General features: G+C 59.2%; 1 protein-coding gene across 1 annotated transcript in view; it reads left to right on the plus strand.

The window, feature by feature from the left end:
- Positions 1-4,894: 4,894 nt before the first annotated feature.
- Positions 4,895-18,740, plus strand: part of NISCH (nischarin) — a 173,523-nt gene continuing 159,677 nt past the window's right edge. The window contains exon 1 of the mRNA XM_086939404.1: positions 4,895-5,410. Coding sequence (XP_086795530.1) covers positions 5,324-5,410 — 87 coding nt within the window. The 5' untranslated portion in view covers positions 4,895-5,323. The remainder of the gene's footprint in view (positions 5,411-18,740) is intronic.

Genomic DNA, 18,740 nt, shown 5'->3' on the forward strand with positions numbered 1-18,740 from the left:
GGTGGGCACCTGGTTCTTCCTGATCTTCTGGTTCTTCTCCGATGTCACCGTCGATCGATGCATGACGATCTGCGCGTCGGTCCGTTTCACCTCTCGTCGCCAGTTGTCGTGTCCATGCTGTGCGCAGGGGTGTACACCACACACAGGACGCAGGTTAGTTTAACGCTTCTTTATTATTACATCATGTAGCTGCTCGTCCCCACGTCCGTCCACGTCCCTGTCCTGGTCATTGTCTGTCCCCTTCCTGTCCCGTCACCGGATCTGGTGTCCGGTGACCTGGTCACTCTGCCTGAGGACCCACAGGGTCCTACTGCCCTACTGTTAGTCGCCCACACTGTCGGATCCCAACCTCTCCGTCACGACAGTCCCCACGCCCATTGTCCCGGTTGCCTCAACAACTACAGGGCAGGAGTACAGATCCCCGGGGCCTGCAAGGTGTTGATGGGGGTACTGAATTTCGCTTCCGTGTTGTTGAACCCAGCACACAGACTGGGGGTTGAGATGTGGGAGGGGTGGCAGTTGAGTGGGATGGCCCGCTGGGATGTCCAAGTCAGAGGGAGCCGCGGGCTCACCTTTGGTGGTGAATAGGTGCTCCCATGTTGGCCGCAGTAGTCTCCCTGGTATCCGCCAGCGAGGCACAGCGGGGCATCGGCAGTGGACCTTGGGCCACACGGCTGAAGTTCAGCGGCAACCTCCCAAACACCAGATGGTGAATGGCAGACTCCCTTGCACCCGTCACTGGTCATGGCGGAGCACATCAGCGGACCAGGTACCACATGTCGGGCGAACCTGTGCCGGGCCACAAAGCACACCACCCTCTCGCTGGGGTGGGCTTCACCGCCAAGATGGTGGTCTCCCACGTTTCCCCTCTCCGCTGTTGCTGTGCGGTTCTCGCCGTGTCACCCGTTCCACAATCCTGGGCTCGACTGTCCGCCATCGGAGATCGAGCGATCGTCTCCCTCGACTCCCGAATGGAGGGCAGTGCGGTGATGCGGAACAAGGCACTGAAATGCATGAGTGTCACACCTGATGCGTGCTACTTGATAGGACTGGAGGGGCTCCGCTGGGATCCGTGCCGGAACGGCGATCCTGAGCCCGGGGGCTCCCAGCAGGAGCTCCTACGCAGTTGGCCATCACATAAGCAAATCACATAAGTAAATTAGGACAGAAGGGCAATGAAGAGATTGGCTACTTGCCAGGATTTTAAGGGGCGGCTAGGATTGTTGGTAGGGAGGAGTTTCCCAGCCCTTCTGTATTGCCAAGGACCCAGCCATGTCCCATGAGGAGTCGATAAGAGAGGGGAGACCAGGGGTGCAGGAAGAGGAGCACTGTGCTTGAGACAGGGAGGGTCCCACCAGACAGCCAGGGGGGTCACTGTGCTTACCAGTCTGAGGCAGGGAGGGTCCCACCAGACAGCCAGGGGGGTCACTGTGCTTACCAGTCTGAGGCAGGGAGGGGCCACCAGACAGCCAGGGGGGTCACTGTGCTTACCAGTCTGAGGCAGAGAGGGGCCGCCAGACAGCCAGGGGGTCACTGTGCTTACCAGTCTGAGGCAGAGAGGGGCCACCAGACAGCCAGGGGGTCATTGTGCTTACCAGTCTGAGGCAGGGAGGCCCCCCCAGACAGCCAGGGGGTCACTGTGCGCATGAGGCAGGAAGGGTCCCACCAGGCAGCCAGGGGGGTCACTGTGCTTACCAGCATGAGCAAGGGAGGGTCCCACCAGACAGCCAGGGGGGTCACTGTGCTTACCAGTCTGAGGCAGAGAGGGGCCACCATACAGCCAGGGGGGTCACTGTGCTTACCAGCATGAGGCAGGAAGGGTCCCACCAGACAGCCAGGGGGGTCACTGTGCTTACCAGTCTGAGGCAGGAAGGGTCCCACCAGACAGCCAGGGGGTCATTGTGCTTACCAGCATGAGGCAGGGAGGGGGCCACCAGACATCCAGGGGGGTCACTGTGCTTGAGACAGGGAGGGTCCCACAAGACAGCCAGGGGGTCACTGTGCTTGAGACAGGGAGGGTCCCACCAGGCAGCCAAGGGGTCACTGTGCTTACCAGTCTGAGGCAGGGAGGGGGCCACCATACAGCCAGGGGGGGGCACTGTGCTTACCAGCATGAGGCAGGGAGGGTCCCACCAGACAGCCAGGGGGGTCACTGTGCTTACCAGTCTGAGGCAGGAAGGGTCCCACCAGACAGCCAGGGGGGTCACTGTGCTTACCAGTCTGAGGCAGAGAGGGGCCACCAGACAGCCAGGGGGGTCACTGTGCTTACCAGTCTGAGGCAGGGAGGCCCCCCCAGACAGCCAGGGGGGTCACTGTGCTTACCAGTCTGAGGCAGGAAGGGTCCCACCAGACAGCCAGGGGGGTCACTGTGCTTACCAGCATGAGGCAGGAAGGGTCCCACCAGACAGCCAGGGGGGTCACTGTCTTACCAGTCTGAGGCAGAGAGGGGCCACCAGACAGCCAGGGGGTCACTGTGCTTACCAGTCTGAGGCAGGAAGGGTCCCACCAGACAGCTAGGGGGTCGCTGTGCTTACCAGCATGAGGCAGGGAGGGGCCACCAGACAGCCAGGGGGTCGCTGTGCTTACCAGCATGAGGCAGGGAGGGGCCACCAGACAGCCAGGGGGGTCACTGTGCTTACCAGTCTGAGGCAGGGAGGGTCCCACCAGACAGCCAGGGGGGTCACTGTGCTTACCAGCATGAGGCAGGAAGGGTCCCACCAGACAGCCAGGGGGGTCACTGTGCTTACCAGTCTGAGGCAGAGAGGGGCCACCAGACAGCCAGGGGGGTCACTGTGCTTACCAGTCTGAGGCAGGGAGGGTCCCACCAGACAGCCAGGGGGGTCACTGTGCTTACCAGTCTGAGGCAGGGAGGGTCCCACCAGACAGCCAGGGGGGTCACTGTGCTTACCAGCATGAGGCAGGGAGAGTCCCACCAGACAGCCAGGAGGGTCACTGTGCGTACCAGTCTGAGGCAGGAAGGGTCCCACCAGACAGCCAGGGGGTCACTGTGCTTACCATGAGGCAGGGAGGGGCCCCCAGACAGCCAGGGGGGTCACTGTGCTTGAGACAGGGAGGGTCCCACAAGACAGCCAGGGGGTCACTGTGCTTGAGACAGGGAGGGTCCCAATAGACAGCCAGGGGGTCACTGTGCTTGAGACAGGGAGGGTCCCACCAGACAGCCAGGGGGGTTACTGTGCTTACCAGTCTGAGGCAGGGAGGGCCCCCCAGACAGCCAGGGGGGTCACTGTGCTTACCAGCATGAGGCAGGGAGGGGGCCACCAGACAGCCAGGGGGTCACTGTGCTTACCAGCATGAGGCAGGGAGGGGGCCACCAGACAGCCAGGGGGTCACTGTGCTTACCAGCATGAGGCAGGGAGGGGGCCACCAGACAGCCAGGGGGTCACTGTGCTTACCAGCATGAGGCAGGGAGGGGGGCACCAGGAAGCCATGGGGGGTCACTGTGCTTACCATGAGGCAGGGAGGGGCCCCCAGACAGACAGGGGGGTCACTTTGAGTAAGAGCGCAACGAAGGCATCTGGGGTTCAGTTCTGTATCATAATATTGAGTCTTGAATGCCGCGCTGTTCCTATTGTATGGGCAGAATCGACCAGCACAGTACCTTGAAGGTATGTTTGTGCAGGAGACACTAGATGACCTGTTCTTATCTTCACCCCTCCCCCTCCCTCACTCTTCGCTTCTTCCCTCGGTCGCTTCTCTGTTTCCCTCTCTTATATAATCCTCTTCACTCTCTTTCCTGTGTTCTTGCTGCCTTCATCCCCTCTCCCCCCTACTCTCTGCCCCTTACCTTTGTATCTTCCTCACTCTCCCGTGGCCTCTTCTTCTCTAGGGTGGTCCCATACAAAGTGTGGCACCTTCAGTCGGTGTGCACGCATCATTCAGTGTGTGTTGGGGGGTGGGGTTGATGTCATGCTGATGTGAGGTTTATTGAACATGTAAACACACAAAGGCTTCTAAGCGCTTCTTGAGAGTGTGCATTGTAAACACCCAAAGAGGCGAGCTAAGACTGAAACTACAAGACCCAGAATGCAATACGCTGTTTGTTTGAGAAATAAGCCAGCCTGGACTGTGTCACACGTGGCATGGGGGTTCCCTGTCCTTCCTCACGCACCCTCTTGTCCCTCTCTTCCCTCATCCTCCTCTTCACCCCGCCCCCGCCGATGCTCATAAACCGGCTCCGCCTTTCATCAGCTGACAGGCAAACAAAGATGGCGACGGTGGAGCGGAGGATCCGGGCGGAGAGTGAGGGGGTCTGAGGGCGGGAGGAGGGACAGGGGGGCAGGAGGAGGGAGGGCGAGTTCACCCCACCCCTGCAGGGCCCCCGGAACTGGTATTGAAGGGTACGGGGGCTCCATGGAAGTGAGGGGGTCGGAGGGACGGGGTAGAGAGTGGTGGTGAGAGTGACATCTGGGGTTAAAGGGGTATCCCCCTTGGCTACGAGAGGGGTGCGGAGGGGCGGGTAGAGAGTAGTGGTGAGAGTGACATCCGTGGGGTACGAGGGGGATCCCCTCGGCTGTGAGGGGGTGGGGGCGGAGGGACGGGTAGATAGTGGTGTGAGAGTGACAGCCTCGGGTGAAGAGCAGGACAGGAACATTGGGGTGTCAGGGAAAGAAGGTCAGAGAGTGCCGGTGGGGTCGGGGGGGAGGGGAGGAGGCAGAGACAGTCCGGGGCACCAAAGAGTGAGTGTGAGGGGGCAGGGCAGGGTTGGGCTCCCCCTCTGGGGTACAGTGACGACCCACGGGGTGTTGGGGGGGGGGGGCACTAGGACAGTGGCATTCACTGCTTCAGGGGTGGGCGCACAGTGACAACCCAGGGGGTGGGTTGGGGCAGTGACACTCACCAGTGCAGGGTGGGGGCACAGGCACAGCGAACCCCAGGGGGCGGGAACCACTGCCCTGACATCATGGGGTCACCCCGGGCGTAGGGTGGCAGGCTCTGAGGAGCTGGTAGAGTGACCGTCTGAGGCAGCTTGAGGGATGGCAGGGAGTGACAGCCTTACTGGGGGGCGAGGCTGGTATGGAGTGACAGTGTGAAGAGAGGAGTAGAGAGAGCCAGTCTTACGGGTCTGCTAGAGAGTGGCCGTCAGAGGGGGGCTGGGAGAGCGACCGTCTGAGGGGGGCTGGAAGAGAGTGACAGTCTGAGGGGGGCTGGTAGAGAGTGACAGTTTTAGGGGGGCTGGCAGGGAGTGACAGGCTCTGGGTGGTGGTTGGCAGAGTGACCGCCTGAAGAAGGACCCCCCCCGAGTCTGGAGGAGAGTGACCTCCCCGGGGCCCGGTGGAGAGTGACCCCCCGGGGCGGAGTGACCATGCAGGCGGCCTTGTTTCCCGCGGACCCGGGCGGGCAGCGGAAGGAGGCCCGGGTGCTGGGCTCGGAGCTGGTGGAGAGTTACACGGTGGGTAAGAGGCCTGAGGGGGGGGGGGGGGGGGAGCTTGGGGGGCGGGGGGTCGGGGCAGACTAACACTGCTTCCTTTTGACCAGCTCAGGACCCCTCCTCGAAGAACCGGTCTCTTACCCCACACAGGGTACCACCTACCCCTGTGGCACTGCCCGCCCCTGACAGCACGTGCGTCCCGTGGCACTGCCCGCCCCTGACAGAACGTGGCACTGCCCGCCCCTGCCAGCAGGTGCCCCCTGTGGCACTGCCCACCCCTGACAGCATGGGCGCCCTGTGACACTACCCATCCCAGACAGCACGTGGCACTGCCCGCCTCTGACAGCACGTGCTCCCTGTGGCACTGCCGCCCAAGACAACACGCGCCCGGTGGCACTGCCCGCCCCTGCCTGCAGGTGCCCCCTGTGGCACTGCCCACCCCTGACAGCATGTGCGCCCTGTGGCACTACCCACCCCTGACAGCATGTGCGTCCTGTGACACTACCCATCCCAGACAGCACGTGGCACTGCCCGCCCCTGACAGCACGTGTCCCCTGTGGCACTGCCGCCCATGACAACACGCTCCCTGTGGCACTGCCCGCCCCTGACAGCACGTGCTCCCTGTGGCACTGCCCACCCCTGACAGCAGGTGCCCCCTGTGGCACTGCCCACCCCTGACAGCACGTGCGCCCTGTGGCACAGCCCATCCCTGACAGCACGTGGCACTTCCCGCCCCTGACAGCACGTGCGCCCTGTGGCACTACCCACTCCTGCGCCCTGTGGCACAGCCCACCCCTGACAGCACGTGGCACTGCCCGCCCCTGACAGCATGTGCGCCCTGTGGCACTACCCACCCCTGACAGCACGTGGCACTGCCCGCCCCAGACAGCACGCGTGCCCTGTGGCACTACCCACCCCTGACAGCACGTGGCACTGCCCGCCCCTGACAGCACGTGCGCCCTGTGACACTACCCATCCCAGACAGCACGTGGCACTACCCACCCCAGACAGCACGTGCGCCCTGTGACACTACCCATCCCAGACAGCATGTGGCACTACCCACCCCTGACAGCACGTGCTCCCTGTGACACTACCCATCCCAGACAGCATGTGGCACTGCCCGCCCCTGACAGCACGTGCGCCCTGTGGCACTACCCATCCCAGACAACACGTGGCACTGCCAGCCCCTGACAGACCGTGCACCCTGTGGCACTGCCAGCCCCTGACAGCACGTGCGCTCTGTGACACTACCCATCCCAGACAACACGTGGCACTGCCAGCCCCTGACAGACCGTGCGCCCTGTGGCTCTGCCAGCCCCTGACAGCACGCGCCCGGTGGCACTGCAAGCCCCTGACAGCACGCGCCCTGTGGCACTGCCCGCCCCTGACAGCACGCGTACTGACAGCACATGCCCTGTGGCACTGCCCGCCCCTGACAGCACGTGCGCCCTGTGGCACTGCCCACCCCTGACAGCACGTGCGCCCTGTGGCACTACCCACCCCTGACAGCACGTGCGCCCTGTGACACTACCCATCCCAGACAGCACGTGGCACTGCCAGCCCCTGACAGCACGTGCGCCCTGTGGCACCACCCACCCCTGACAGCACGTGGCACTGCCCGCCCCTGACAGCACGTGCGCCCTGTGGCACTACCCACTCCTGACAGCACGTGCGCCCTGTGGCACTGCCCATCCCAGACAGCACGTGGCACTACCCACCCCTGACAGCACGAGCGCCCTGACTACCCACCCCTGACAGCACGTGCGCCCTGTGACACTACCCATCCCAGACAGCACGTGGCACTACCCACCCCTGACAGCACGCGCGCCCTGTGACACTACCCATCCCAGACAGCACGTGGCACTGCCAGCCCCTGACAGCACGTGCGCCCTGTGGCACTGCCAGCCCCTGACAGCACGTGCGCCCTGTGGCACTGCCAGCCCCTGACAGCACGTGCGCCCTGTGGCACTGCCAGCCCCTGACAGCACGTGCGCCCTGTGGCACTGCCTGCCCCTGACAGCACGCGTACTGACAGCACGTGCTCCCTGTGGCACTGCCCACCCCTGACAGCAGGTGCCCCCTGTGGCACTGCCCACCCCTGACAGCACGTGCACCCTGTGGCACTGCCCACCCCTGACAGCACGTGCGCCCTGTGGCACTACCCACCCCTGACAGCACGTGCGCCCTGTGACACTACCCATCCCAGACAGCACGTGGCACTGCCAGCCCCTGACAGCACGTGCGCCCTGTGGCACTACCCACTCCTGCGCCCTGTGGCACAGCCCACCCCTGACAGCACGTGGCACTGCCCGCCCCTGACAGCACGTGCGCCCTGTGGCACTACCCACCCCTGACAGCACGTGGCACTGCCCGCCCCTGACAGCACGCGCGCCCTGTGGCACTACCCACCCCTGACAGCACGTGGCACTGCCCGCCCCTGACAGCACGTGCGCCCTGTGACACTACCCATCCCAGACAGCACGTGGCACTACCCACCCCAGACAGCACGTGCGCCCTGTGACACTACCCATCCCAGACAGCATGTGGCACTACCCACCCCTGACAGCACGTGCTCCCTGTGACACTACCCATCCCAGACAGCATGTGGCACTGCCCGCCCCTGACAGCACGTGCGCCCTGTGGCACTACCCATCCCAGACAACACGTGGCACTGCCAGCCCCTGACAGACCGTGCGCCCTGTGGCACTGCCAGCCCCTGACAGCACGTGCGCTCTGTGACACTACCCATCCCAGACAACACGTGGCACTGCCAGCCCCTGACAAACCGTGCGCCCTGTGGCACTGCCAGCCCCTGACAGCACGCGCCCGGTGGCACTGCCAGCCCCTGACAGCACGCGCCCTGTGGCACTGCCCGCCCCTGACAGCACGCGTACTGACAGCACATGCCCTGTGGCACTGCCCGCCCCTGACAGGACGCGTACTGACAGCACGTGCTCCCTGTGGCACTGCCCACCCCTGACAGCAGGTGCCCCCTGTGGCACTGCCCACCCCTGACAGCACGTGCACCCTGTGGCACTGCCCACCCCTGACAGCACGTGCGCCCTGTGACACTACCCATCCCAGACAGCATGTGGCACTACCCACCCCTGACAGCACGTGCGCCCTGTGACACTACCCATCCCAGACAGCACGTGGCACTGCCAGCCCCTGACAGCACGTGCGCCCTGTGGCACTGCCTGCCCCTGACAGCACGCGTACTGACAGCACGTGCTCCCTGTGGCACTGCCCACCCCTGACAGCAGGTGCCCCCTGTGGCACTGCCCACCCCTGACAGCACGTGCACCCTGTGGCACTGCCCACCCCTGACAGCACGTGCGCCCTGTGGCACTACCCACCCCTGACAGCACGTGCGCCCTGTGACACTACCCATCCCAGACAGCACGTGGCACTGCCAGCCCCTGACAGCACGTGCGCCCTGTGGCACTACCCACTCCTGCGCCCTGTGGCACAGCCCACCCCTGACAGCACGTGGCACTGCCCGCCCCTGACAGCACGTGCGCCCTGTGGCACTACCCACCCCTGACAGCACGTGGCACTGCCCGCCCCTGACAGCACGCGCGCCCTGTGGCACTACCCACCCCTGACAGCACGTGGCACTGCCCGCCCCTGACAGCACGTGCGCCCTGTGACACTACCCATCCCAGACAGCACGTGGCACTACCCACCCCAGACAGCACGTGCGCCCTGTGACACTACCCATCCCAGACAGCATGTGGCACTACCCACCCCTGACAGCACGTGCTCCCTGTGACACTACCCATCCCAGACAGCATGTGGCACTGCCCGCCCCTGACAGCACGTGTGCCCTGTGGCACTACCCATCCCAGACAACACGTGGCACTGCCAGCCCCTGACAGACCGTGCGCCCTGTGGCACTGCCAGCCCCTGACAGCACGTGCGCTCTGTGACACTACCCATCCCAGACAACACGTGGCACTGCCAGCCCCTGACAAACCGTGCGCCCTGTGGCACTGCCAGCCCCTGACAGCACGCGCCCGGTGGCACTGCCAGCCCCTGACAGCACGCGCCCTGTGGCACTGCCCGCCCCTGACAGCACGCGTACTGACAGCACATGCCCTGTGGCACTGCCCGCCCCTGACAGGACGCGTACTGACAGCACGTGCTCCCTGTGGCACTGCCCACCCCTGACAGCACGTGCACCCTGTGGCACTGCCCACCCCTGACAGCACGTGCACCCTGTGGCACTGCCCACCCCTGACAGCACGTGCGCCCTGTGACACTACCCATCCCAGACAGCATGTGGCACTACCCACCCCTGACAGCACGTGCGCCCTGTGACACTACCCATCCCAGACAGCACGTGGCACTGCCAGCCCCTGACAGCACGTGCGCCCTGTGGCACCACCCACCCCTGACAGCACGTGGCACTGCCCGCCCCTGACAGCACGTGCGCCCTGTGGCACTACCCACTCCTGACAGCACGTGCGCCCTGTGGCACTGCCCGCCCCAGACAGCACGTGGCACTACCCACCCCTGACAGCACGAGCGCCCTGACTACCCACCCCTGACAGCACGTGCGCCCTGTGACACTACCCATCCCAGACAGCACGTGGCACTACCCACCCCTGACAGCACGCGCGCCCTGTGACACTACCCATCCCAGACAGCACGTGGCACTGCCAGCCCCTGACAGCACGTGCGCCCTGTGGCACTGCCAGACCCTGACAGCACGTGCGCCCTGTGGCACTGCCAGCCCCTGACAGCACGTGCGCCCTGTGGCACTGCCAGCCCCTGACAGCACATGCGCCCTGTGGCACTGCCCGCCCCTGACAGCACGCGTACTGACAGCACGTGCTCCCTGTGGCACTGCCCACCCCTGACAGCAGGTGCCCCCTGTGGCACTGCCCACCCCTGACAGCACGTGCACCCTGTGGCACTGCCCACCCCTGACAGCACGTGCGCCCTGTGGCACTACCCACCCCTGACAGCACGTGCGCCCTGTGACACTACCCATCCCAGACAGCACGTGGCACTGCAAGCCCCTGACAGCACGTGCGCCCTGTGGCACCACCCACCCCTGACAGCACGTGGCACTGCCCGCCCCTGACAGCACGTGCGCCCTGTGGCACTACCCACTCCTGACAGCACGTGCGCCCTGTGGCACTGCCCATCCCAGTCAGCACGTGGCACTACCCACCCCTGACAGCACGAGCACCCTGACTACCCACCCCTGACAGCACGTGCGCCCTGTGACACTACCCATCCCAGACAGCATGTGGCACTACCCACCCCTGACAGCACGCGTGCCCTGTGACACTACCCATCCCAGACAGCACGTGGCACTGCCAGCCCCTGACAGCACGTGCGCCCTGTGGCACTGCCAGCCCCTGACAGCACGTGCGCCCTGTGGCACTGCCAGCCCCTGACAGCACGTGCGCCTTGTGGCACTGCCAGCCCCTGACAGCACGTGCGCCCTGTGACACTACCCATCCCAGACAGCACGTGGCACTGCCAGCCCCTGACAGCACGTGCGCCCTGTGGCACTGCCAGCCCCTGACAGCACGTGCGCCCTGTGGCACTGCCAGCCCCTGACAGCACATGCCCTGTGGCACTGCCAGCCCCTGACAGGACGTGCTCCCTGTGGCAGTGCGCCACCGTCCACCGCTAAAAGCATGCCCCTCCGAGTTGCCTACAACCTGTGATGTGCCCTTAGGCACTGCCCACTATGGACATACCCAGCACTGATGGCACGTGCCGCCAGCACTGCCCTGTGGAGTGTGAAGTTTTGATCCCAGCGCTGTCTCCTTTGACATCACGTGATCTGGTGCATACCCATGCCCCTAGCGCCCACCCCCCACAGAGGTGGAATGAGCTGGCACCCTCCTGCTGGTGCCAAGGACCCTGGCAGTGCCAGTGTGGAAGCTTCCACCCTGCCTGGCGGGGCCTTGGTTCGTCCTCTTCCTCCTGTGAGGAGTTTTACCTCCGGGTTGGATGTGTGCCTCATTGTGCCGCATAACTGGGCTCTTCTACGTCACTGTGGGGGTCTCAGGCTCGTGCCAGTGAGGACTCGAAAGAGCACGTGCTGGTGTCACTCAGTCTCTGTTTGTGGGGTCACTGCTTGGTCACTGAGGCACCTCTGCTCACTGAGAAATTTCCAGAGCTTGTCTGTGACCCTAAGTAAGGGTGGGGCGCTGGGGCCATGAAATGCTTCTTGCCCCCAACCTTCTATCTTTATTTACATAAAAGGAGTACATCAGGCACAACTTTAGACTGGATTGTACTTTAATTGCTATTACATAGCGCTTACTTCCCCCGACAGGCGTTGAAGCACTTTACTCTGGGCAGCACGCTTCTCTCGAAACTAGGGTGAGTGTGTTTTTAGGTCGAGCCTTGGCAGCGTGTGCGAGGCATGCAGCAGGGGAGTATGGCTTTGAAGCCCCGCCCATATTTTTAATTGGCTTATGTCATTGTCCTTGTCTGCATTTGTAAAGACCCCGAAAAATGTGCTAAACACATCTGGAATGGAATGGAATGGAATGGAAATAGATTTATTAAGCTCGGTTGCTGCCCGGGGGCGTCCAAGCGCTGGGGGTAAGAATCAAAGGGACAGGTGACGTGACACATTAGAGCTCGGAGGCTTGGGTGAATAGTAAAGTCTTCAGTTTTTTGCGGAATGACAGCAGGTCCGGGTTGGAGCGGAGTGAGAGGGGGAGGGTGTTCCAAAGTTTAGCGGCATTCACTGAGAACTGCCTACCCCCGGATCTAGCTCTCTTTACACGAGGAACCACTGCCAGAAGAGCCTCAGAGGAGCGGAGATTCCTGTTTGGGTGGTAGGGGATGACGAGCTTGCTGTTAATAGCAGGCCCTGTTTTCCAGACTGCCCGGTGTGCGATGCACAACGCCTTGAATGACACCCTGTGTCTAACTGGCAGCCAGTGAAGACTTTTCAGTGCAGATCTGGCTGACTGAGCTCGGGGAATCTTTAACAGGGTGCGTGCTGCGCAGTTTTGCACTATCTGGAGTTTCCGGAGGGTCAACTCGGGAGCCCCCACATAGAGAGCGTTGTTTGTGTCGAGGCGGGACTGGATGAGGCCTTGGACTGCCACTTTTTTGGCTTCTGAGGGCAGAAGTGGAAGGACCTTCCTTAGGATTTTAAGGATACCGAAGCAGGTGGCGGACAGTTTGGTAGCCTGGGTGGAGAAGGACAGCTTGCTATCCAGCCACACTCCTAGGCTCTTGACGCTTTCCTTGGAGGTGGGAGGAGTGCCCAGGGCTTGGGGCCATAAGGAGATAAAAGATGTTGGCGAGGCTGGGCCTAGAAGCAAGAGCTCTGTTTTATCTCCGTTTAATTTGAGGGAGGAGCTGGTCATCCACTCCTTTATGTCCTCTAGGCAACTCAGCAGGCCTCCTTGGGGGTGACTGATGTTCTTTTGAGCCAGTGATACCACTAGCTGAGTGTCGTCGGCGTACGACACAATTTTGATGCCGTACGGTTCGACGATTCCAGCCAGTGGTTTCATGTAAACATTGAATAACACAGGGCTCAGGGAAGAGCCCTGTGGTACTCCGCAGCTGAGGGGCTTGCTGGTTGATATTGTGTCGCCATCGAAGATCTGAAATGATCTGGCGGACAGGAAGGAGCCGAGCCACCTTAAAGCATTGCCAGAGACTCCGATGTCCCGGAGACGATTCAGCAGGGTGGCATGGCTGACCGTATTGAAAGCGGCGCTTAGATCAAGGAGGATCACTGCCACTGATCCTCCCTGATCCAGCGCCCTTCGAGATTCCTCGGCGACCGCTAATAAGGCAGTTTCGGTGCCGTGTTTAGGCCTAAAGCCTGTCTGGGATGTATCCAGTAGGGAATGATTTTCAATAAACTTGACCAGTTGGACGTTTATATATTTTTCCAACACCTTGCCAGCCCAAGGGAGGAGAGAGATGGGACGATAGTTGGAATAATCGTCGGGGTTCAAGTTTGGTTTTTTTAGCAGCGCCCGCACCATGGCTTGTTTCCATGCTGTAGGCACAACACCTGAGGCTATAGATGTGTTAAGGAGTTCAAGGATAACAGGCAAGGTGGCTTCGTGTGCTTGCATCAGAACTTCTGGTGGGGCTGGGTCGCGTGGGGAACCCGATTTGACTTGCCGTGCCATTTTACCGAGAGTGTCAAGGTCCAGGGGAGGGAAGTGCTCGAGGGTTGACTGGACAGGGGGAGGGAGTGTTCTCGGGGGGGGGGAGGGTCAGCTGTCTCTGGAACTGTGGCTCCTGTTTGAAAGGTGGAGTAAATTTTCAGGACTTTATTGTGAAAAAAGTCCGCAAGCTCATTGCATTGAACTTGGGTTTTAATCGGGGGAGGGGCAGTGGTGACATTAGAACAGTGTTTTATTATCTGGAAAATTTCCCTGGGTTTTGATTTGGCCTCTAGGATTTTGTCAGAGTAGAAAGTAGCTTTCGCCGTCTTGATCCCATCTCTGTAAGTTTTTATTGCCTCTTTATATGCGTCCTTTTTTTCCGGGAGAAAATCCATGCTCCAGGCTCTCTCTCATTGCCTGCAGCGACGTTTTAGTTCTCTCAAGGAGTCAGAGAACCAGGGCGCTGATCTCTGCATTTTTTTAGACGAGGATCTCTGGAGAGGGAGGATCGTGTCTAGTGAGTTCGTAATCCAGCTAACATAATTTTCGTTTGCTGCACTAGGGTCTGAGCAAGGAGGCGGGTGGGTGGCGTCCAGGCTAAGCAGCCAGGGTTCTAACTGGAGTTTTGACCAGTTTCTCCTGAGTGTTGTCCGGGGGGGTAACTGAGGGGCCTTGTGGGTTGCCCAGGAGAACGGTATCAGAAAGTGATCTGTCCATGGGAGGGGGATAGGAGAGTCGACAATCAGGTCGCTGCAGCTGCTGAAAATTGGGTCAAGCAGGTTGCCCTTCTCATGAGTTGGAGCTGTGACCAGCTGGGACAGCTGCAGAGCTCCCAGGTCGTCTGTTAGGTCTTTGGCAATATTATCTGAGGGGGAGTTGAAATGGAGGTTCAGATCACCCAGGACTGTGTAGTTAGCCACAGACATAACTCTTTTAGCAATGATCTCTGGGAGCGACCTATGAAACAGTTTTGATGGGTCAGGAGGACGGTAGATCAAGGTGCCCGAGAAGGAGGTATTGGCATTGAGCTCTATACAGAATTCTATGCTTTCGCATTCGGGAATGCTTTCTGTTGTAGTGCGACAACGGTACTGGTTTTTAAGTATAATAGCCAGACCGCCGCCTTTCCCTACTGGTCTGTCCGACCTAACGATGTGGTATCCACTTGGTAGGGCTGCGACTATGTCTGGGTCAGAGTGAGTGGAAAGCCAGGTCTCTGTTAAAAAAATAACATCTGGCTCGCGCTCCTCCAGCAATATGGACATTTGGGTGCTATGCTTAGGTAATGATCGACAGTTTAGTGCCAGCATGCAGTATTTTAGTGTCGGGGGGCCTGCTGAGGCTTTTCGGAATGAGTGTTTGCATTCAGGGCAGCAGGACGGGAGGGATATGGCTGTGAAGGTACGGGTACATGAAGCAGTAACTCTGCTTCCTATGGACCGTAGAGCAGTGGGGCTGTAGGTCCTGACCGATGGAGCGGGAGAGGCAGGGGGGGTGGCCCCTGGTCCCGGCGGGTCGCAGACGGGCGCAGACGGGCGCAGACGGGCTTGCCTTAGGCGCGCCTTCGGCGCGCAAACGGCGCTCCCGCTGCGCTCGTCCGCTGCGCTTCCGGTAACAACACATGATGTAGCTGAGGAAGGGGGCGTGGCCTGCGGTGTGGGCGTGGCCCAAGGTCTCGCCTGAATGGCGTTAGTGGTCGTTGCAGCCGGCGCTATGGAGCGTTTCACGGCTGTTTGGAGGTGGGCTAAGGTAGGCTTTGTTTTTCCAAGAGTAGGCAAATATACAACAATTTTAAAAAAAACAGCGTTAAAAGCTCCCGGCGTGTGCCTGCGGAGTCCAATCAATTCTAAATGACAGCGCTCTGTTTGGCGCGTTTTATGCTGTTCTCGGCGGAGGGGGCGTGGCCTGCGGTGTGGGCGTGGCCCAAGGTCTCGCCTGAATGGCGTTAGTGGTCGTTGCAGCCGGCGCTATGGAGCGTTTCACGGCTGTTTGGAGGTGGGCTAAGGTAGGCTTTGTTTTTCCAAGAGTAGGCAAATATACAACAATTTTAAAAAAAAACAGCGTTAAAAGCTCCCGGCGTGTGCCTGCGGAGTCCAATCAATTCTAAATGACAGCGCTCTGTTTGGCGCGTTTTATGCTGTTCTCGGCGGAGGGGGCGTGGCCTGCGGTGTGGGCGTGGCCCAAGGTCTCGCCTGAATGGCGTTAGTGGTCGTTGCAGCCGGCGCTATGGAGCGTTTCACGGCTGTTTGGAGGTGGGCTAAGGTAGGCTTTGTTTTTCCAAGAGTAGGCAAATATACAACAATTAAAAAAAAAAAAACAGCGTTAAAAGCTCCCGGCGTGTGCCTGCGGAGTCCAATCAATTCTCATTGTCAACCTACTTTGTAGAGATTTGTTAACAACACATTCCATGAAACACACAGAATTCAGGCACTAACTCCCAAAAGTGAACTTTCAAACTGAAATCTATCAGGCAATGAGAGAGGAGATGATTTTGGGACCCCCCCTAAGCTAGGGGGAGAACCAAGCAGATGCCTTGAAAACAAAGAGCTCATCTTGCTGAACGATTCAGTGATGGTCCCATCCTCTTAGGACCACCTCAAGCACAGTTATGGGCAAAAACACAATCCCAACCAAAGGCCCTGCAAAGCATTATGGGAGGGGATTCTAGAGTGCAGTGAATATTATAGTATCCAGTATCAAAACATTCCTCCAGGGGCAGCAGCTCTCTTGTTAGGTGTCCCTCACGAATCAAATGAGGGACACCTAGTGATCACTAGTGGAACTGCAGCTTCATGAAACGGTTTCAATGCTCTTGCATTTGACTAGTTCAGTCCCTGCTTAGGAGATATGCCTGCACTGTAAGAATGTCAGCTGTGATGGTCTTTCCCAGTATTTACACAAAGCAAACTGTATTTATATAGCACTTACTACACCTGAGGACGTGTTGAAATAATTTAAGTGCCACTATTTTTTTCTTGTATAGCCCTACTCATCCCAATGCAGGGTGTCGGAGCGCTTTACATCAACACGTGCACATTACATGTACAATAAACTATATACGTTTGTAAATAAATGTACAGGATGTGTTGCATAAAACTGGGGGATTGCAAGGTGTAGAAGTCACATACCCTCTTCCATAGCTCACTGTGCTATTGTCCTCGCAATGCGCTCAAACGTACACGTAAACGTACACATGATAGACCTGCTACACATATATATGAGTATTATTTTCAACCCACAAGAGAACCCTCTAGGTAAGCAAGGACCTGGGGTATCAATCAAAAAGAACAACAGTGGTCCTTGACAAAAGGAGATAACCAGTGGAATAGTTATAGGCTACAGTCTGCACGATAATGAACATGAAGTCCAGCCGGACTTCAACTTTTATTTGATACTAAAATAAGTAAAGATAGCCAAACAACAGTAAAGCAGTGGGACACAGTCCTGTATCCACAAGGCTAGACAAACAATTCACAGTACAAATAACTAAGAGTTTTCAGGCAATTGAAAGGTGAAGGAGCAAAAAATTAGAATCAGTTCGCTTCACATATGTAGAAAAAAGATAATTTGGCACAAAGTTGTGAACTGGAGTTTAGACTACATAAATTGTCGACGGCGTTTCGATCCAGTTACAATTATGGATCATCATCAGGACATACAATGCTTTGCCTGAATTAAAAGCCTCCTGGGCGGTATAGTTGGGCAACCGGGGCGAGTGAGGAATCAGGAAGGGTAAAGTTGCCGGAACCTGGAGCCTCGTGGTGAATTGTAGATATCCTGGATAAGACGAATCGTGGATGGGATGTTAGGACAGAAGCGCAACCTCGGGGTGAGTTGAAGTTCCCCTTGGAACTTCAACTCACCCCGGCTGGACTTCATGTTCATTATAGTGCAGATTGTAGCCTATAATTATTCCACTGGTTATCTCCTTTTGTCAAAAACATATATGTGACGGCATTAGAACTGATGTCATTCTTGAGGTGCCACTTCCTGTAAAGTTGTGGCTTGTGATGCCACTTTCTATGATTTCAATTCCTTTGATGCCATGCATGATGTCGTGCGTCGTGATGTCGTGCGCTGTGATGTCGTGCGCCGCAGTGGCGCGACGATAATTGAGGGGGCCCGCATGCCAGGTATGTGGAGGGGCCCCCTCCAGACTCTATTAGGAGCTCTCAGACCAAAGTGCAGTGATGAGGGGGCCCCCTTGAGCTTGAGGGCCCCCGGCACTACGGGGGATGCGTGGGCCTGTTACGCCCCTGGTGCACCGTGATGTCTAACTAGCTTAGTCCCGTCAACCCCCCCGACCCCCCTCACACTTCTTTATTTTTTTTAGGACTTGTGCCCTGTGTACTATGCATCCACCCACACTTAACGACCCTGCATCACTGGTGCCATGCATCCATCCAGACTTCACAACCCTGCTTCACTCGTACCATGCATCCACCCAGCCTTCACGACCCTGCGTCACTGGTACCATGCATCCACCCTGTCTTCACGACCCTGCAACACTGGTACCATGCATCCACCCAGACTTCACGACCCTGCATCACTGGTACGATGCATCCACCCAGACTTCACAACCCTGCATCACTCGTACCATGCATCCACCCAACCTTCACGACCCTACATCACTGGTGCCATGCATCCACTCAGACTTCACGACCGTGCATCACTGGTACCATGCATCCACCCAGACTTCACGACCCTGCATCACTGGTGCCATGCATCCACCCAGACTTCACGACCCTGCATCACTGGTGCCATGCATCCACCCAGACTTCACAACCCTGCATCACTGGTGCCATGCATCCACCCAGACTTCACGACCCTGCATCAATTGTACCATGCATCCACCCAGCTTTCACGAACCCTGCGACACTGGTACCATGCATCCACCCAGACTTCACGACCCTGCATCACTGGTACCATGCATCCACCCAGACTTCACGACCCTGCATCACTGGTACCATGCATTCACCCAGACTTCACGACCCTGCGTCACTGGTACCATGCATCCACCCAGACTTCACGACCCTGCGTCACTGGTACCATGCATCCACCCAAACTTCACGACCCTGCGTCACTGGTACCATGCATCTACCCAGACTTCACGACCCTGCATCACTTGTACCATGCATCCACCCAGCCTTCACGACCCTGCGTCACTGGTACCATGCATCCACCCTGTCTTCACGACCCTGCAACACTGGTACCATGCATCCATCCAGACTTCACGA

The sequence above is a fragment of the Lissotriton vulgaris genome, chromosome 9 (assembly GCF_964263255.1).
Source record: "Lissotriton vulgaris chromosome 9, aLisVul1.2, whole genome shotgun sequence".
Taxonomy (NCBI): Eukaryota; Metazoa; Chordata; class Amphibia; order Caudata; family Salamandridae; genus Lissotriton; species Lissotriton vulgaris.